We start from the raw sequence: 22,233 nt of genomic DNA on the forward strand, positions 1-22,233 counted from the left end.
AAAAGATGTCCTGTGACACACTCCAGATGGAAGCCGATCTGACATTAAAATGGCCTTCAAAGGTCTCACAGCTCAGATGTGATACTTTATTGGTTACAGGGTTTCTTTCTTTGTACTGTAAGAAAGCCTGCAACACTGCACCCATGCAAATAGGAATGCAATCTGGATTGTGGTCATTGTGTCACAATTAGATCAAAGAATGAGAGGGCTTCATGCAATTATGATGTGTATTACCTGGAACTTGTTGCGTACAGTAGATGTTACAAAGCAGAAATAAAACATGCAAAAGTTAGCTGGAAAGTTAGCATGAAAGAAATGTCTAACCAGGAGAAGTCAAACAATAATGCAATATTATGTGCACCTAGGAACTCCACTGTTCTACTGGGTCACTTCAATGCCTTTGGCGATCTGAAGGTGTGATGGGGCATATTATTAGTTTTCCCAGTTTAGGTTTTTGTGATTAGTTTCTCATTTAGTTGGATTTCATGTTTGGTTAACGTTGTTTTTTTGGCCCGAATAAGAGGCACACTTTTTGTTAAAATCAAGTTCCATTTCCATGTTTCGTTTGTCTGCATTTGGGTCCACTGCTGTCTACTCCACGGAGCATGATGGCTTGAGGTGTGTGGAAGTTTGCCCAACCAGTATGTTGGTATTTTGTGGACTTGGAGAATGTGCTGGAATGCATCCAAAATACTTGGTTCACATTTCTCAAAACAAGTTAAACTCATTCCTGAAGGGTGTTGGACTTCACCAGTTCTTTATCATCTGTTCAAGTGTTGCTCAAATGTTCGAGCCACGTGGAGATCGTCAAGTACGGTGGTCTCAGGATTTTGTCTCTGCTTCTTGCAGATGACGTGGTTCTGTTAGTCTACCAAGCCATCACCTACGGCTTGCACTGGAGTGGTTGGCAGCAGAATAACAAGCAGCTGTGGTGAAAAGTCTTCAAGTTTGAGACCCAGTTCAAGACTAAAGTAGAGGCAGTTCAGGAATCAGACGATGATGCCTCCTGGGCGCCTCATAGGTGAGGCGTATCTAACAGTCTTAGCCCGTGGGTCCAGAGCAGACCCAGGACATGCTGAAGAGATGTCCGTGAGGTCGCTTAGGAATGCCTCAGTGTCCACCGAGAAGAGGTGGAGATGACTGCAGAGAGGGAGGTCTGGGCATCTCTGGTTAGACTGCTGCCCCTGTGACCTGGACCATGGTAGGCAGTGGAAATTGGATGGTAGCTTTCCTTTTAATGTACAAAGTGTGAGTGCATTAGCACTCAGACTGAGATTTGATGCACAGCCCTATTTCCAGCGTTAAGAGTAATGTGTTGATCACAGCCAGTATTAAACAAAGCGACCATATCTGTGAATTAAAGTGACCATATCTTTAATGCATTTAAAAAGGACGCCTAGAAGAAACTTTTATTTCCAGATGGTAACAAAAAAAAGCCCTGCTTTCATGTGCATTTTCATGCATTTGATGGTTCACTGATATTGACTCTAAAAATTGGGGATACTGATGTGTCAGAAAGATTTATAAGTCCTATTGTTGAGAATCAGAGAATAAAACAGGCAAAGAAAAAAAATAAGACAGGAAAAAGGCACTTGTGACTAATGATGACCTAAAAGCACTAAATATGTTATACCATAACTACACTCAATGGATAAGTGCTACTGTTGTTGGTCTGACTACGAATACTGGTCCTTAGCAGACAAAAATTTAAAGGAAAAGAAAAAGAGAATCAGTTTGAATCAGAGGAATAAGAAGAACTGAAACTGGAGAAGATAAACATTCAAAGAAGAGGAAGGACTTGAAAGGGCTGGATAAAGATAAAACAGCAAAGACTTAAAAACAAAAGAAGAACAGAAGATTTCATTCACAAGGAATTTGAACAACAAAGGAGAAGAGAAGAGCTTTCTGCTGTATCTTCTTTGGACAATTAAGAAGTTTAAGTACTTAAAACAAAAACCTTTTTTATAGTTGGACCTTTTTCACATAAGGTCTTAAACACTTTAGCTCTGAAGAATTGTATAAGATAATAACACTCAGCATATTTAAACAAAAAAAAAAAAGACTGGTTGTTGGATTTAATGATACTGCTCAAATCCTTGGGTAGAGTAATGATATTTCATCTGTGTCTTTGATATTATTGAGGCGCTGGATGTTTCAAATTTGGACCCAGAATATTTATCACTTCTTCATCCAACTCTGAAAATAACATTCCCTGGGAGGCAACGCTATATTTGCAGCATAAAACAAACAAAACGGTACCACAGTTTTATTTCAAAGAGAATGCTTTGTTAACTAGAGAGACTACGTTGTTCCTTGGAGTCCAGCCAGCAGGGAGCTTGGATATGTGAGATGCAACAAGCTTCTAAGAGGTAGACATCAGTGGATTACTGTGTTCAAATCTTGTAAGTCTTGTACCATTCACCATTGACCAGCAAATTACTATCTATCTTAAATCAAAAACTGGGCAGCGCTTTTGTATAGAAGGCAAGAGTAAAGTGCAGCACCTCTCTCATCCTGCTGTCGCTGAGTTATAAATTCTACATCAGGACTGGACACCAAAGGCTTGTGCTATCTCTACACAATAGAGTCTTCAACATATGTGAAAGACCAAGAAAAGTCAGACTAGACTAACCCCATGAGTGTTAACCCTTGGGCAGAGGAGGCATGGAGCCTGTCATCACAGAATTTTGAAGCCATTTCAGAAAAGTCAGATCAGTTTCAGATAAAAGGAAACTGCTCCCAGCTTCTCCTCCTTCACTCATCGCTGCGTGATTAAACTCCCACTGATACCACAGGGAGTCAGAGTGTTTAAAAAAAAAAAAATCTTCAAGAAATCTTTCCTTCATTTTAAATGTCTGTATTTCTGAGGCTAAACTGAGGATATACAAAGGTATTTTCTTGGCAGGATCTACTTTAGTATGTGGGGAAGAAAGGTGTTTTTGTCAGAATTAACAAGTGAAAATGTCAACAGACTTCTGTCTGCATCTGAAAAAAGAAAAATGTAAAATTGAATTTACATAGCGACACAGGAGAGAGTAATAGAAGCAATATTTTAAAAGCTATGATAAGTTTTGCTCTTGGTAGTGTTGAATAATTTAGGGTACTCGTTATAAATTAAAATAGTTTACAGCAAGAATAACTGGAGTCGCATTTTACCAGTGGAGACAGCTCCGAGTTAAGAAATCAATAATGATTTTAAATATGGTCAAGTGACACTGGTTTCTCATAAACTGGAATGCTTCCAGCTATTAATGCTAATGCAGTGGTTCAGTGTCAGAAAACGAAGCACTTGGAAATAACCCACAATAACCGGCGTCATTACTTTTACGTTTTGTCCAATAAAAATTTGCCAGTATTTAGACTTAATGGCAGTTACTTTACAATAATATGTGATAAGCATTTCACTACGTACCAAGGTCTTTTCTAAACCAATGTGCCACATTTAGAATCACCAGTTAACAAAAAAAGCCTGCCTTTGTATTGTGGGAGGACGCACCAAAGCCACAGAAAGGACCCAGCCAACCCGCGGACCTGAACAGTGGTAGCCACTGCACCACCAAATTCTCAGGACACACACTGGCTTTCATGTTTTGTTTACTACAGAGAAAACAACACTGTCACCTGGAGATGGAATTTTGAGTCAGATTTTGAACTTGTATAGCTTAAAACAAACACGCACACACACACACACACACACACACAGTATATGTATATACACATTACCAGTCAAAAGTTTGGACCTTCTCATTTAATGTTTTTTCTTTATTTTTGCTACTTTCTACATTGTAGCTATATACTGAAGACATTGGATAACATAAAGCAAAATCTCTGGAATTATGTAGCAAAGAAAAAATTGGATGAATAACTCTAAATATGTCTTGCATTTTAGATTCCTCAAAGTAGCCACCCTTTGCTTTGTGCAATTTATTGCTTTCTAAATGGGTTTGGGACCACCAGGTGTGTTGTGCAGAAGTCAGGTTGATACAGAGCTGGCAGCCCTATTTAACAACTGTTAGAATTCATATTATGGCAAAAACCAATCAGCTAAGTAAAGAGAAATGACTTTAAGCACTGAAGGTCAAGGAAATCTCACATTAACAGCACCTCGGATCAGAGCCCAAATAGATGCCACACAGAGTTCCAGTTCAGACACATCTCTACATCAACTGTTCAGGAGACTGCGTGCATGGTCCCCGCCGCATGGAGGAGGTGATCAACAAGTGCTCAACATCTGTGGGAACTCCAAGACTGTTGGAAAACCATTTCAGGTGACTACCTCATGAAGCTCATTAAGAGAATACCAATAGTGTGCAACAAAGGAAATCTCAAAGGGTGGCTATTTTGAAGAATCTAAAATACTAAACATGTTTTGATTTATTTTCACATTTTGTTTACTACGGGTTTATCCAACTTTAACAGCTAGCATATATTCTTTCTTGCTGAAAGAATAACAAAAATCACTGATGACTCGCTTTTAAATGAGAGCAGGTACACTGCTTCTGCACAAAGACGTAAACACAAAGCGCAGACCCGCAGATCAGAATCAGTGAGATGTGACTTTCTCACCCGACGGCACGGACACGGTCGGGGCTGAAAGCCGACAGCTCGCTGATTCTGATGTTTCGGCGGGTCTGCGCTTTGTGTTTACGCCCTTTTTGCGCTGATTCTAAAGCTGTTAGTTTTATCTCTCTCCAAACAATATTGACCGAACCAGCAGCAAAAGAAGATCCAAACTACGCTTCACATAAACATCGTCATGGACTCCCTCTGACTTTTGCTGTTTTGATTCCACCAATAAAATCACACTTCATGCACAGCTCTCTCTCTCTGTACTTCAAGAACAGTTTCCCTTTCTTCATTATTCGCTTGCTTGTTACGCACAAGACTACAGTTATTTACAGCGCTGTCGGACAATGTTCTTTTTTTTCCTTTTACTTACTTCCGAAAAGAAAACCTAATTTCTGCCGTTCAATACTGAACAAATTTAAACTTTTTAAAATTATACAAAATGCAAAACGCTTAGCCGTGTCTCTGATAAAACCGCTGTAACTTCAGAGGTAATGTTCATAAGTTGATTAATGGTTTTCTTTCGTTTGTGATCTACTGCAGAGTATTTTTATAAAATCCCAGGCCATGAAAATCACCTTCATGTTTTTCTGTGTTTTATCTTCAGCTACTTTGACACAAAAGCATCTGCTGTGACGCTCACACCTTTGATAAAATCTGGAAAGTGTCAGCTTCCTTTTTATAGATACAAAAATATGTAAATGTATTGATCTGAATTATAATATTTCTGACTGTCTGAGGCAAAATTTCCCAGATTCAAATCGAATCGAATCGAATCGAATTGAATCGAATCGTGGATCGAATCGATTCAGGACCTTGTAAATCGGAATCGAATCGATTCTAGAAATCAGTGACGATACCCAGCCCTACTAACGAGACAAAGGAAGCAACACCAGACACATTAACATAAGACATGGAGCTTCAAAGTAAAACAGGAAACATAACACAGAGACAGACTTGACATGGGGATACAGCAGACATGGGAGACCGCAACTATGGATCACAGACAGAAAACCAGAAGACAAACAAACAAAACCCACACAGAGAACCTACAATTAAAATAATCCAATAACCCGTAAGACAAAGAAAGCTAGAATATAAAGAAACAAACAAAATCAAAGAACCAAAAACACGAAACACTGGGTCGACGACCCAGGCACCTTAACAGGTGACTTACTAAAGCAAAAGCTTGACAATGTTAAAGCAAAGCTGTTTAAAGGACACCCATTGTAGAGTTAATGACAGCTGGTTCCACTCTGATTTAAACAAAAAAGTAACAGCAGGAGACTTTGCAGCTGCACAGATACTAAAATATACCATCGACAGTTAAGTAAAATAAAAGTTACTTCAACACTGAAGTGCCAGATAACTTTGTTTTTCAAAAGAATAAATAAATTGCCTCCTTTTTCCACACAGACAATTAAAGGAGAACAAAAGCCAGCGAGTGACAGAGAAAGAGAGTGAGGGGGACTGCAGAGATCAGACGGCCTGAGCAGGTGTTGAACAAAGAGACAGAACACAGACTGGAAAGCCACAAGAGCATGAAAGGTCCCCATGCACATACAACAAGGTAGCGACCCCTGCAGCACTGTGGACAAGCGGGCTGCAAGAGGCTGGAGCAAAAACTAAGTGGGCAGTAAAGTCCATCAAAGCCTATTGCAACTACAACACAGATAAGACACTCAATGCACTCTGATTGTTTTAGCACATTTTTTTTCAATCCACATTTTCTTCTGCAATCCTACTGTGTTTTGAACTTTCACAATTTCGGTTGTAAATCTAAATCGAGAGCTAGAAAATTGAACAAAAAGGTATAATAAACAGCCTTGGCTCATCTTGCTGAGGGTGCTTACCTTTGGTGCTGACAATCTTAGAGGTGAGCTCCAAAGTCTCTATGTCCTCAGATCCAATGTTCTCTAAGGTGATGGTCAACTGCTGCGTCTCTCCGTTGAACAGCTGGACAGACACGGAGCTAGACAGCTCTTCTTTGGACATGGGGTGAGGTGTGTAGGCTGACCTGTAGGTAGGTTCAGAGAAACACATGGCCATTATAACTAATCACAGATTAGGTGAATAGCCTTGAAATACAATCATATATGCATCATGTGGTATGTAGAAGTCTTGAGCCACCCCCTGTTTTATTCAAAAGAGAGTTTAAGGTGCTGCTTCTCAGGATAGATGAAGGTGTGTGTGTCTCCTCATATATTATGTTAGCCTAGCAGCTAGCCACGACATAGGACTAGTTGAAATAATTATCTATTTCACTAAGCTTTCAAACACTGCTGCTATTTAGCTTTACAGCTTAATTTACAACCAAAGTTAAAGCAGTGCTCTATCTTGCTGGAAATGGTATATGATCTTTAGATGTCAAATTAACTAGCTAACTTACAGCCAACATCTGACCTTTCTAAACCTCATAAATCTTCATTTTCATGGAAGCCTGAACTTTAAACTTCATTGTAGCATGTCTGAGAACAACCACACCGATCATTTTATTGAAGCTGTAAGATTAACTTGGAGCCTTTTCAGTGATGCTTCAGCATTCATTTGCACTGAATGAGCATCCATCCATTCTCTTCTGCTTATCCAATTCAGGGGGCTGGAGCCTATTCCAGCTGCCTTAGGGCAGGAGGGGTACACCCTGGCTAACACAGGGACAGACAACTATTTGCAGTCGCATTCATACCTGTGGGCAATTTAGAATTATCACCTAACCCCACTAAATACATGTCTGTAGTGGGAGGAGGCCAAAGCTCCTGGGGAGAACATGCAAACCCCACACAGAAAGACCCTGAGGCCAGATGGTGGGAACTGAACTCAGGACCGTCTTGCAGGCAACAACACTAGCCCACTCCTGCCACATTTGGACTCAGAAATATTATTTTTAATGACATGGGGCATGCCAGCAAAAGATTCAGTCTCCAAACTAGAATATCAATGTTCTAAAATATTAAAACTACAAATTTTGAGTTAATGTTTAGAATTCAAATGGTATAAATGTGAAAAGTGGAGCCTTAGATACTGCCGTTTAGTGCTGTAGGCAAAAAAGTCTGTGAGGCACCCTGTAGAGACTCTCAGAGCTTTGAAGTCAAAACTCAAGGTCTACCTGTGCATCCTGTGAGAACACCACACACTAGAGCCAAATATTACACTTCTGTTCGAGTAGACACACGAACTATATTCCAGCATTAGAGAATAAAAAGATTTTCCACATCAAAAGCTGATGAGTGCTGTACTTACACAGGCATGACCTAAATAGTGAATTTTAAAGCAGCTTTCCTGTCAGAATGATTTACAAAAGTCCAGACGGCGTGCATTACCTGCTATTTACTGGTAGAAATCTTACCACGTGACTTCTACTTTCATTTCTCAAATAACACACAATCTTGGGCTATAATGTGGTTCATGACCTGGGTTTAAAATAAGCTTTACACTGTTGATTTCTTTGAAGTGTTTCTGTTCTCACCACAGGATCCCAATATGCTTGCTATGATATAACTTTGGTTTGTAATTGGTATGACCTTAAGACCACTCAGCCACAAAGCGATCCCTTTTTCATAGCTATACTTGAACACAAACATTTCATGAAATAAACACAAATACTAACACAGGCAACTTTTACATAATGGTGTAAACCTGAAACCTGCACATGCACTCGAGGGCAAACTGCATCACGTTGGCCAAAAACACACTACTCAAAATGTTAACTTTTCTTACTTTTGGGCGTAAAAACTATGAGTAGAGAGGAGTCCGTGAGTGGTACAACAGTCGCACATTTGTCATTGTTTTGGCTCTGTACCTCAGCACAATGGATGTGCAATGAAACAATGACCATAAAGCTAAAGTGCTGACTTTAAGCTTTAAAGGTGTTTGAGGGTGTTCACATCAATCATGGGTGAACAAAGCAAGACTCTTTGCCCTTCCTATGTTTTTATGGGAAAATGTTCTTGTCTGTTGACGCAGTCTAACACTTCAATTTACTTTACTAAAGATAAAAATGAGGCCAAAAGGCCAACGCTAGTAGAGAGAAACCACAAAGCATAACATGATTTTCAGTGGTTAAATAATTTACCAAGTAGTTATGAAATACTTTAGCCTTTTGCTGTGGGCATCAAAATGTTGTATTAAATATATGTAACCCAGTCTAGCTAATTTGGCTGCCAGCTAATGTAATTAGTGTTGAAGTGTTATCTTTGTTAAACAGGTGTTGTGAACCACATATAAACCTTTCGTCACCCAATTTGGCAAAGCAAGGCTTACCCAGTGTTTACCCCTGGCCTACTGAGACCTGTGACATTATCAGCATAGCAACACAGTCAGATCTTTTCTACACTGACTGTTAGTGAACAATTAGTGTCATAGCAAAGACAGCGTGCAGAGAGTTCCTGACCGTGGCAGTGACGTCTGGAGCTGGAGGCGAGGAAGAGCGGGAATGACCTCCACTAAACAGCCGCTAGTCTTCACACCAGGCAGGCCATCCAGCAGGCAATCACTGGTTACACCAAACACTGACGTGTGGTAACCTGGGTTCAAACAGAAAATAGAATCTTTAGTGGATGAAATTACTGGAGTGGAATGGTGAACCACTGACCTTTAAAAAGGAGTCTGACTCAAAAGTGTGTGCAAAAACACAAGCTAATCTTTCCAGCTAATTATTATGTGCAACAATCCAAGTAATGAAAAAATCTTTTCAGCCACACTGACCGTTGACAGTAATGTTCCCGGCTGTACGTGGGACGCCAACCAGAGTAACAGGGTACAGGCCAGACTCGGCAGGCAGAGACAGCGCTGCAGGCAGAGATTCAAATTCTACTCCAGAGGTCAGCAAACCCTGAATGCAACACACAAAAGGAGTAGGAATGACCAGGATGTAATGCAGAAATCACAATCGGCAAAAGCCACTGTGCCAAAACCAAGGAAAACTGACTGCAAAACCAGTCTCTCATCTTTTGGCCCAACACGGTTCCTCATTTGTTTTCCTTTTGAAAAAGCAGAGTGAGGTGCAGCAGATCAATTTTCCAACACCAATTCCGTGTGAAGTATCTCTCAAAACATTTCAAATGATCCATCATCCTAATCTATCCACGATGTCCTGAAGATTAAATTTCTGGCGGAATGAGATGGCCATTTCCATGGAAGAAAATCATTCTCTGCGGGAAATGACCATTTGAGCCATGTATGCCTGAGAGGTGAATGAAAATAAGTCCTACTGATGACAACACAGAAGGAAGGGGGATCGAAAAGGTTTCAAATTCAGCTGGCCAAATCCAGATATTATAGAGAGCAGCAGATTCTGTTCAAGTGTTTTTTATGCATTACAAAATCTTGCACTGGCCGTCCAAAGGGTAACTTTGAACCGTTAAATCAAAGTGTCTGAACTAAATTTAAATCAACTGTAAAATGTTGGTGATGTGAAGAATAGCTCAGATAATATTTCTGGTTTATTACACCTACAGCTAAGCCATAGATATCAAAATGATTATTTTGAAGTGTGACAGGTCAAAAAATAAAGTATGATAAATTGCTGAGGTAACGTTAACATTAAGACCTTATAAAAGGTGAAAATCTTGTAGAAATTAATTGGGTCTTATATGTGAAAGAAAGCAATTGAAAAGTCCCAAAAAAAACATATTAAAAAAACAGACATTGAAAACAGACATTAAAAAAATTGAAAATCTCTCTCGCAAAACATCTCACTACTTTTAAAATTAGATCAATTCTGTCTCAGAATGATGCTGAGAAACCACTTCATGAATTCATCACTTCTGAACTGGTCCATTGTAATTCATTATGAGGCTGTTCTAAATCTCTCCACTCACTACAGTGGGAGTACCATCAAGGACTAGGAAGAGAGACCATATTTTTCCCGCATTAGCTTCTCTCCACTGACCCAATTAAATCCAAAACTGAGTTTAAAATCCTTCTCCTCACATTCAAAGTCTTCAAAAACATCAGGCTCAATCAAATCTTAAAGACTTTCTAAGTATAGTATTCATATTGTCCAAAAACGCATATCACTTCCAGGCTGCAGCCTTACTTCTGGGTCCTAGAGGACAAGAAAGAAACAGTGGTGAACCAGTGACAGGGTCATGGGCAGGCAAGCCTCGCTGATGCACAGCGAAGGCTGATTGACCTCAGTGGTCCAATCTAACTGATGAGCTGCTGTAGCTGAAACTACTGAAAAGGTTTGTTGACTCTGATAGAAAGGAGTCAGAATACACAGAGCATCAGAGTTTGTTGCACAGCTGCAGACCGGTCAGGGTGCCCATGCTGATCTCCATCCACCACCCAAACTGCCACGTACCATCTACCCAAGTATCGTTGCAGACCATTCACACTCTTTCATGGAAGCAGTGTTTCCTGATGACAGTGGTGTGTTTTTAGCAGGATAATGCGCCCTACCACAAAACAAAAACTGTTCATAAATCATCTGAGGAGCACAACAATGGGTTTTAGGCGTTGATCTCCAAATTCTCTGTGTCTCATTCCAATCCAGAATCTGTGGGATGTGCTGGACAAACAAGTCTGCTGCATGGTGCCCCCATCTCATAACTTGCAGGACTTAAAGGATCTAAAGTTAATATCTTGGTGTCAGATACCACATTACACCTTCAGCACTGCTTCAGGAGTCTAGCAGAGTCCTCAACAGGTCAGGGCTGTTTAGGCAGCAAAAAAGGGACCGATACAATATTAGTCAGGTTGTCATAATATTATACCTGATCAGTGTATATGCTGCAGCATATCATTAGTGTTTTGTTCTGTCTCCTTATGCTCTCGTTGGTTGTTTTCTCTTTCCCCAAACCCCGAACCTCTCACACCAAATGCATCTCTCTGAGCCTGGTTCTGCTAGAGAATTATTCCTATGAAGGGGAGTTTTTCCTGCCCACCATCGCAAAGTGTTTGCACAAAGGGGCTCCACTGATTGTTGGTTTTTCTCCCCTATACTGCAGGGTCTTTACCATAAAATATAAAGCACCGTTATGCAGCTGTCATTGTGATTTCTTGCTATATTGTTGACCTGAAATGAACTGAAATGACTTGAAAAACACTAAAAATGAGTCATCACTCAACATTGTAGTCCATAGTGACATCTACCACCAGGTACTAAATGTAATTGCACTAGAAAAAGAATACATGTATCATGGAACATCAATCAAATCAGGCTAGATACTAAAATCCTTATTTGAGAGATTCAGTGAAAAACCTACTACACACTTACTGCCACAGTAAAGACAGTAACTTCATGACTGTTCTGGGGGACAGACATTGATCTAAGCAATAAGAAGAATGTGGGGAATTAGACTAATCTAATTTAGGGGGGGGGTTAAGCCTTAACACACAACTGTGAATAACAAATGGCCTGAACATTACCCCGTTAGCTGCTTGAATGTTATTAGCCGAGGTAATTCATCAGCACTGTTGCTGTGTGAATGCAGTTTGGGGCAACGTCTCCAAAAGTTGATTCTGTTGATCTGGACGAAGCGTTTTCAGTGGGAGAAACGTTTCGTCACTCAACCAAGTGACTTCTTTGATTTGGAGCAACACACTTTTTGGATTACACCATCAGCTGATACAGAGGTCGTTCAAATGACTGTGATGAATGGCTATGGATAATTGTTGGATTCTGACCCCTTACCAGTCTGCACCGCATACTGGGCATCCAGCTGAACACTTCTGTTTGAGCTCCGCTTCCACAAGGACAGATACAGAAACGTTTTACCACCTCAAGACTTTTTATAACATTTTGTAAAACCTTCCAAGGTATTTTGTTTTGTGATATTTTATTTATTCTACTGCATTAAGATGTTTTTCAAGTTTTGGCTGGTGTAACACAGTAATATGCCAACGTTTAGGATAAGTTCTTATCTCATTTGGTAACACTATGAAGTAACGGATCTGTGACTCAAATTTCTTTGATCAAATGTCTCGATGGCGACATACCCCATCAATACTGCTGTCAGGATTAGAAGATTATTCTGTCTTTATCCTTAATGCATTGGAAAACATGTCTGATCTGAATTAGTTCATGATGTTTTCTTGAAAACAAAGAAAATCCTTTCAAATTATTCCCATTTCATTTTCAATTTTACATGTTTTTAAAGATCTTGTGATTGTGAAGAACCCTTAATTTGTTTCCCCACTTTTATTATTTCTTTTTATCAAATTAAATTTCTGTTGGAATAATTTTGCTAGCAAACAAGCCAAACAAATCACGTAACTTTTTGGCACTTATTAGCAATCTCAGCAGCCTGTACTACCTGGTGGTGATCACAACAGGATGTGAAATTAACTGTCTGTGGGAGTCTGAAGGGAAAAATCCCAGCTTGTGCCCACTTGGCTGGAGTGGAAGAAAAAAATCCTCTAAGTTTCAATTCTAGTCAGTAAATCTGTGGCTTTCAAGTTTTCTTATAAATGCTTAATCATGTCCCCTTGAGTAACTATTTACATTCCCAGTACACTCAGCCTTGTTTAACAAGGCAGACTGAGGTGACGTAATGACTGCATCAATCCCTAAAAGCAGACACTACCTCACTAGAGAGAAGGCTGCCTAAGAGCTGAGGCTCTGAGGTGCCACCGCTGTGATTTAAGCGCTTACTGCTTTCACTTCATGACATTACAAGCTTTTTTTAATAGCAGAAGCATCAGTGATAAGCTACTCGAAACAGCTGATCTGTTTTCTGCCTTTAAAAGGTTCATTAGCTTGTTTCATTAACAATAAGAAACCAGGTGAAGCAAAGTGAGCAGCACTGTTTGAGTTTTACTAACAGAATGCACTTATCCCTTTGATTTGTCTCATGTCACTATAGCATGAATATTATTTGTGATTACTTTGGCAACAACAAACGTTTTATAACAAAAGCCAGACAGCAGACATTTCTATTAAATTTGCTTTTTTTTTCCCGCCATGACTGAAGAAAATGATTAGTCCATATTTATTATAACTATCTGGGCTGACCTAAGCTGAGTAAATGAAAGAGGAAATAAAAATCAAAGAGTCATTTTAACAGAAAGCAAACAGATACCCCAACTTGTTTGTTGAAAGTATGAAAGAAGCATCTGATGGTGACCCCTCTGAAAATGAAAAGCTGGCGGTTGTAGTAAAAAGCACCACTTTAACGGAAAATCGATAAAGCACAAAGCAAAGCTGTGTGTTAGCGCTGAAGTCGTGTGGTGACTCAGAAGGAGAGGCTGCCTTGCCAAACTAAAGGGTCACCTTGATGAGAGAAGAAGGAAAAGTGACCCTGTGTGTTTGTGTGTTTCAGAGAGCTGGTTTTGTACAGTGGATAAATGGTTGTTCTAGTGTACCGGCAGTCACTTTGTCTGGGTTACAGGGGCGCTCTTGGCAGCTTACGTCATTCTGTCTGTCTACCAGCGTGACTCTACAACACCACCTAAGGTTCCCAGCTGCCATGGAGATGTGAAAGCTTCAGTCTCCATCTGTGAACTGATCAGTTTACCTGTAGGTGGGGAGGAGATGGTGGCATATCTGACCTTGTCTGTGTGACAAATTCACCTTACAACATACTGGCATAGTAGCATCTTAAACCTCTTCCCTTGGGCTTTGCACAGCTTTTTGACATTATAGGGTAGGTAAACACAGGTGTTACCAATCACATTAATGCAGAACCCTAATTAATGTGATTAGTAACAACTGTGTTTACCTAATATTTCATGTTAGACCTAATGGCTCAACACAGCTGCTTAACCATTTATTGAAAAAGTAAAATAAGCACTTACAAGACATTTTTGACACTTCTATAAATAAACCGAAAACTAAACAGTGTTAAAACAATGAATTTAGCCAGGTATCATTATGCAACAGTAGTTTGCGGCAGGTAATTTCAAATGCAGAGTTTCTGAGCTCAAAAACATCAGCAAACACACAAACTGTTTATGTGCAGTTTGTCTCATAGTGTGTTGCTTAGCTAAAGCTACAGCAGCTCGTCTGTTGGCTCGGAGTACATGGGCCTGCCTTCGCTGCCCATGTGCATTTGCCTTTGCTGCCCATGATCTGTGTCTGGTTTACCTCTGTTTCTTTCTTGGACCACTTTTGATAGACACTGACCACTGCCCATTTTTTCTGCATTCAACACAACCCTCTGAGGACAAAAGTTTTAGTTTAACTTGAATATATCCCACCCACTAACAGGGACCACGATATAAATTGTGATGGCTGCATGCAACCACACAATTGAAATACTTAGATAATATTCATTTGATCTTTTTGTCTTATGTTTACGTTATGCTCTAAAGCTTCTGTGATCATAAGTTAACTAATTTGATATTTTGAGTTTACCTGTAATGCATCACAGCACTAGGCTATAGTCCAAATGGTGGCATAGACTTTGCTTTGCATTGTTTGTTATTTTATATAGGTATATGTTATATTAATTATATTTCTGCTCTTTCTGAGTTACCTGATCTCTGCTCCAGTCCTTCCTGGTTTGGCTGAAAGTGGAGGCTGAGGGTGGACTGAACCATCTATTGTGATCATGTAGGGGGAATGGGGTTCTTCTTGAATGATGGTTAGCTGTTATCTCTCTAGTTTTCACCTTTGGTGTACATAGTGGTTTGTTCATTTGCTATATAACTGGAGCTGTTTCTCATTTGGGCAGGTCAGTTTGTTGAGTTATGTTTTTGTTAAGTGACTTTTGAGTAGCGTTCTGTTAAGTTAACCTCTTTTATGGGACCACTTGGTTCTTAAAAAGTTTATTTTTGTTATTTTGAATTTTTGTAATCATCTTGTCATTTTTGGGGTATAATAAAACCCATTTTTCAAAGATTACATTTGTGCCTGTGTGTTCCTGGCTGCTTGGTTCATGACATAAATGTATAATAACAGCTAGGCTTCTTGGCACATGATGATTTGGTATTGCACTGCAGTATACAGTGGATGAAATATACAGTTCAGATTTCAAACAGCACTACAAAATAACCAACGCACAATAGCACACCATAAAGTGAACACTGAGTGGTCAGTTCAAACACAATACATAGTACTTGGTGTGTACAAAAACACTCGTGCTATTAGAATTATTGTGCTTGTTTGACTCTAAGCACACAATTTAACCCACAAATTCTGACTGAAACTGTGACTTTTTTTCTCCTTTGTTCTTCCAGTTTATCTTTGATATACCATCATTATACTTCACTGAGGAGGTTTGAGGGTTTAAGAATCATCTGTTGGATGATAACATAAATGTGTATAATGTTTTCTCATATTCCAGAGTGATGCTGTCTTTCCAGATATTTGAATATGGATTCCTCCTGGAATCAGCAGAAAGACAAAATAATCTCTTTGTTTTTTCATATGTTTTTTTTTTTTACAAATGCACACAACTTTGCATTTACTGTGAAAGATTATATAAAACTGGGGGCAACAAGAAATGTTGTAGTTCAGCCACCAAATGTTAATGATCTCTAACTTTAAAGTTTTTAAAGAATGAACTGAAGAAGCCTCTTGGATGAAAGGTGAAATGTCTTCAAATAGCTTGAAGAGTCCAGTCACCTTCTGTCATTATTAAAAGCCTACACAGACTTAAAGATGCTGATTTAGTTTAATTTAGTTTTTTTCAGAAAGTCAACAGTATGGTATATCTTAAAAGTCGGTGTAGAGAAATGATATTTCTCGGACAAATATTTGGCTTGTTACACATAGAAATGCAAATTTGGGGACAAGTGGACTGTGACTATTCCTTGAGTTACCAGATGTTCCAAACTGCAGGTTGTCTGCGTGTCCTGTAACAGCATGTGCCATTATGTGTTGATGCAGCATGGCTAAATCAACCAGCAAGACTTGTCCAAGTCTGTTTGGCACCAGCTCTGAGATGGCCTCCGCAATTAGGAGTCCACTGTCACTGCTTACGCTCTGTCACAAAACTTTCACGGTAATTTGTTCTCGACTTTCCAAATAATTAAAGCAACATCACTTTTGACATGTAATGCATTGTGTACACTCCTGTATGCCACTGCTATCTAACAGCATAAAGCAAGGCTTTCCCCTGCTGGCCTTTTATCGAGCCTTAGGATTGCTTTGCATTTCAAGGAGGTCCCACATCACTGCATTCATAAACAGAGACAGCGATGAGCAGGAAGAAAAGCAATTTATTGGGAAATGTTTTCTACCCCTTGACTTGATAAAGTGGCTTAACATGTGTGCATGAAAAAAAGCAAGAGTGACAACGTTTGTAAGTTAGAAATGGATGTTGAAGACGTAGAGATCTATGCATGAGCTGGAGATACATTGACTATTAAATATTAAAATGGTTAAAATGGTCTCTTTTAAAGTAGAAATGAAACACTAGACGTCTGTATAAAGACATCATGGTGTCTTGCTCTCTGAAACGTACGCATATTTAACGCTGCCTGTGAAGCTGCATTTAAGAAATAAGTGCCTAAAGTTAGACTTACATCAGTTTAAGCACTATTAGCATCAACCAGCCAATAAACACAATAATTGGCAGGTTGACTGTGCTGGTTGGTTAAAACCTTGAGCACTGAGTTCTTAAATCCAGCTTCACAGGCAGCGTTAAATATGTGTACGTTTTAGAGAGTATGGCTCTATAGTGTCAATTAGCCTTTATATATGATCTGTGTTTCATGTCCACTTTAAAATATTTTTTCCTCTCAGTACAGAAAAGGAAAGGCAACGGTCGACCTCTGAAAGGATGGTGAATAAAGCAATACAAGCATCACGAGATGGATCTCTCACTGGAGGAAGAAGAGCTCTCACAATCAAATGCAATCATTCACAAACTCACTGTCAGAAAAAAGAAAGATTTTAAGGTAGGATAACTAAGCAAACAAGAATAACTGAAAACCAGTGTTATTAAGAACTTATTACTATAGCAACTACTTTCTGTGCTTTGATATTTACCATGATTATGGTGCACTTGTTAAGGTTAAGAGTCATAAATCGACCTACCATGTTTTCTACACGCAGTTCATAAGGCATTGGGTTGTAGACCATGAGCTGCACTTCACAAACATCCCCTTGAACCCACTGGAAATCTAGAGAAAGATGGACATAAAAACATTAGATTTTAGTGGTATTAAAACCCAGGTGCAATTAATGGTAAAATCCACCATAACACTGACGCCATTCATGATCAAAGGCAACAATCACTGTTTAAAAAAAAACAAACAAACAACCAAGACTTTTCCATTCCTGCTTGATATACGTTTTCAGCTGTTCAATCAGTTTGTTGCATCTTTTTCTTTCATTACCAAACAGGAAGTTAATTAAAGAAAAACTTCCTGGATTTTTCAGCTAAGCAGTGATGACGTATACAATGACACACAAAACGTATATCACTTTTTTGATTAGATGACAGATTACAAAAGGAACTTGTTTTCTTTTCATATGCTGTTAAAACCTGTGATTCCCCAACAGTAAGCAATCTGTGCCTAAAACTAGCTTGTACGCATTTGCTTGGATCTAATGGTTCAACTAATTTCCATGACCTCTCAGTAAAAGGGGGAGAAAACCTGTAAGAGGCTGACAATCAGTCACACTAACCATGACAAATGGGCAACAGCTACGCACTGACACATTCCAATAGACAAGAAACAGGACAGAGCAGAAGAGCAGATCCTCTTGTTGAGCTTGTAACACACACCTTTAAGTGTATAAGGGCCCAGAGTGACTCTAAAAAGGCTGTAAATTTGATTCCTGTGGTCGTCAAAGCGGCACAGATTTCCTGTTCTTCCCTTGACCTTCTGAGTGACCAGTGATGCTCCAACCACACTTCTATATTTTCAAACATAATGATAGCGAGTTTGATAAACTACAATTTTGCAAATATTGACAGTATAAACTTTAATTCATAGGTTTCCATTTCTAAAAGCAATGAATTCTGTTTACTTACTGGTTTGTGAGTTATCAACATCATTCTGATGGTTACTTAAGCTGCAAGTAATCAGGGCTCGCAAAATCGCTAGCCCGACGTCCCGGAGCTAGTGATATCTCCGGTCGGGCGACCAAAATCTGTCTCAGCCCCGCCCGTTGGGTTATCATATAGCCCGACGGCGGGCTGATATAGATTTTGGTCGCCCGACCGGCGATATCGCTAGCTCCGGGACGTCGGGCTAGCGATTTTGCGAGCCCTGGTAATGTTTCAAAAGCTTTGGTAATGCTTGTACTGTGAGGCACAGCTATAAGCATCAACTGAATGGCTATTATGAAGCCATCATTATGAAAATGATGTTTACAATACTTAACATGAAGCACTAAACTCAATAACTTGAGTTTATTATATAATATTACACTACAGAATATTTCTAATTAACTAGGCAGCCCGTTCTCTTGATGATACTTTAATTCTGAGGTCAAGTTGAAAGAAAGGCAGTTGTGAAATGTAAAAATGAGGTGAGAGGTCAAATATGACATCAAATTTCAATGCAAACTATAATGTCATATTTAGAATCCCCATATAGCATTCCTCTATATACCTCAATGTTATATAAACAATAGCAGTAAGAAACAGCATGTAGCATTATTATAATTTTGACCTTTTTATTAGTCTATTGACTTTAAAGTAGACTTTAAAGGAGAGGTCAGAGGTAAACATCAAATCCAAGTGTTTTTAGAGTACTTTCTATATTCTGACAACATGCACCACACTAGGAATCATAGTTTTAAAGTTACAAGGCTTTTTGTCAGCAACCAATCAGTCAACCAATAAATCATTAAGTCCTTGGTGGAGGTAATAATGGACAATGATGTTGCAGATGGGCTAATGTCAGAGGAAATTTAGGTCATTTTTTTCAAATCAATATTATGATTAAATTTAATCTGACTTGCTAGCATATTTTGACATGAATCCATATGGCACAAATACGAATGACAAACAGGTCGCAGGACAACGGCACGGCTGGAATGGGTACCTGTCAGGTCCAACATTAACTGGATATGTTTAGCATTGACCACAATAATTTGCTAAGTTATGATGATTTATGAGTGAGAGCCGTCTTCCCGTTGCTGCAACATACACAAGTGTCTCTGAGATACCAGCAGCTTTGACTAGACTACAGTATTTGAAAGAAACAAGAAAAGAAATCCTTGTGTGTTAATGTTATCAGAGTGGACCTGTTAAAGACTCTTTTGAGAAACCGCTACAGCTGTGTAACACACAACAGTAAACACACTGTGGGCCATGTTATGAATACAGATTGTGTGGCACAAAACCCACAGTAATTTGAATTGATGCATGCGCTCTTTAAGGCTTGATGGATTTCTTTTTCTTTTTTTTTTAATGGGTCATTGTTAGTTCACAGAAAGAAATTTATTAAGCTGTTGTGATGAGCTACCAGCAGTGATATTGAGATCAAATTATACTAGAACTTAATTAAAAACATTCCAGAGAAAAGGGTTTTTAAAGGGCAGGGTAAAAGGTGTGCTCGCATTATGGTTTCTGAAAAAGATTTTCAAAGTACCAAACAGTCAGGAAATGATCAGAGAAATTCATCAGGCACTGAGAACCTGACAGAAAACATTTCTCCAACTTTGAGAGAAAAGTATCCATGATTCCTGAATAAGATATTTGAAGTACTGGGGGTGGGGGGTTAAACGCATTGAAATACTGCTGCAGTAGTCCCATCTCCATTTTGAAATGTAACACATTCTAGTCCATTTGGAGAGCCCTTTGCTGTAAATAGACTTGCAAAAGAGGGCCTTAAAATCCTACCTCAGACCCTGGCAGGAAAAGGGATTTATGGAAGGCAAACTGCAGCCATGCACCCTGGGAAATTAAGCTAGTCAAAAGAAAGATATCTATAATATGAATGTCTGGAAAGTCCCACACAACCTCAGATCTGGCTCACAGGCATACTCTCATAGCCAGCCAATTAAGTGTGAAATACACCTCAGAAAACAGGGGGAAAAAAGTGGATTGCTTCCATCTTATTTGTGTTGCTTCAGTCTTAGCTCCTCAAGTGACCATTGATATTCAGCACATATCTACAAAGACTTCATCTCTTTCAAAACTCTTTTTACTTCCCACCTCAGCTGCTTATAATGAAGTACAAATACTTCATATTACTGTACTGAAGTAGAGTTTTTAGGCATCTGTACTTTTCTTAAGTATTTATTTTTGTCAACTTTCTACTTTTACTCCCTACATTTTTAAACACATTTGTGCTTTTTACTCATTACATTTTCAAAACAGATTTACTTGAGGGAAAGTTTTATTTCATTTTAATATTACTCTCATTACTCTTTCTGGGTCGCAAAATAAACTTTTAGCATATTTTCAGGCGAGAACGTGGGTGTGTAAACTTCAAATGTAGCTGAGCCGACGAGAACAGCGAACTCCCGGCACATCCTTTTCAAACCCCCGCGGTCTTTCGCTACTCAGGTTAAACATGATAAGTCACTTAGATAACCTAAAAATGTTATTGTTTGACTTTTTTCAGTTTATTAGCTCCTGAGTAAATCGCTGTGGCTGAGATTAAAGTTATTAGAATAGATTAAATAATTGGGGGACAGCTATAACGGTGACATTTAACTTACTTTAAATAAATAATTACTGTAAAATTCAAGTTGTTTGTATATGTATACCCCGCGCCTTTGAATGTCTCCCTAATTCTGAGGTCTCAAGGTTGGCAAGTATGCATAAGACACAATCCTATTGATGTGTCTATCATCAGCTTATCATGCACAAAGAGATGAAAGAGAAAAAACATAATTTATGCATCATTAATACTACTATACTCGGGGCAAAGCTGGGCCAGAATTACTCTAAAAAGCTTTTTTTTGGTGCAGATGTCCATAAATTCTGGTCACGGTACTTTAGCATCTAACCAGCATTACAGAAGAGGAGTGAGGATAAAGGCAGTAATGTTTTTTTGTTTGTTTTGTTTTAAATTGGCAGGTAAAGTCAAATACAACATCTCTTAACAGCCCAAAAAATATTAGCAAACAAAATGTTTGTGTCCTGCATTTCCCAGGGAGAGAAGAGTGTGAGCTAACTTCAGCCAGAGGTGGAAGAAGATGTAGGAAAGACAAGAAAGGTTAAATTTTAAGGTAAATGCTGCTCAGTGGCATTTGACAAACTGGAAATTTAAAGCTGTCACTAAATGTCCTCGTTTTTTAAAATCAGATATTGGATCTGTATATGACGTGAAGTTGTGTTGCTTTAATGTTGTCCTGCAAAACAAACTGAGGTATACTAACTTTGTCTTATACAAAGGTTGCAGGAAAATACAAGCCACTTTAGCGTGGAATAAGTACGTTAGCTTGTCATACTGTGGGGAATTTACAGTAAAGGACTTTGTGTTCACGGTCATAGTTGGGTTATGTCAAGTGTAGCAGAAATTATACTTCAGTTTATTCACACAATTAATTCAAAGCAACAGCATCACCAACAGAGGCTGGCTGATCAAAGCCTGTCCACAAAGAAAATCTGCTGGAGCTCACAGCAGAAAATATCCGGTCTTGAAGTCTGACGTCATTAACTATGTCTGGGCCCAAACTACGCTGCAGGTCCATAAGTCAAACGATCACTGCAGCATTACTGGGAGTTGAAAAACTGTCTAAATTCTTTCATCTTTAATAAAATGATCAGCGTTGCTGCTTTACCAGGTGTAGCAATTGAGTTTAACATCCAGGCATCCATGAAAACAGAATTTATTCAATTTAACAGAGTTACAAGTTAGCAAGAAGTTAGC

At 39.0% G+C, this 22,233-nt stretch overlaps 1 protein-coding gene across 1 annotated transcript in view; it reads right to left on the bottom strand.

Moving 5' to 3' along the window:
- trappc9 (trafficking protein particle complex 9) overlaps positions 1-22,233 on the bottom strand; it is a gene marked incomplete at its 5' end in the record, with an annotated part of 200,264 nt that overhangs the window by 172,233 nt on the left and 5,798 nt on the right. The window contains 4 exon segments of the mRNA XM_005949770.3: positions 6,420-6,583; positions 8,957-9,089; positions 9,271-9,397; positions 17,492-17,577. Coding sequence (XP_005949832.2) covers positions 6,420-6,583; positions 8,957-9,089; positions 9,271-9,397; positions 17,492-17,577 — 510 coding nt within the window.

Source organism: Haplochromis burtoni, unplaced genomic scaffold (assembly GCF_018398535.1).
Source record: "Haplochromis burtoni strain Fernald_Lab_line unplaced genomic scaffold, NCSU_Asbu1 Contig_704, whole genome shotgun sequence".
Lineage (NCBI taxonomy): Eukaryota > Metazoa > Chordata > Actinopteri > Cichliformes > Cichlidae > Haplochromis > Haplochromis burtoni.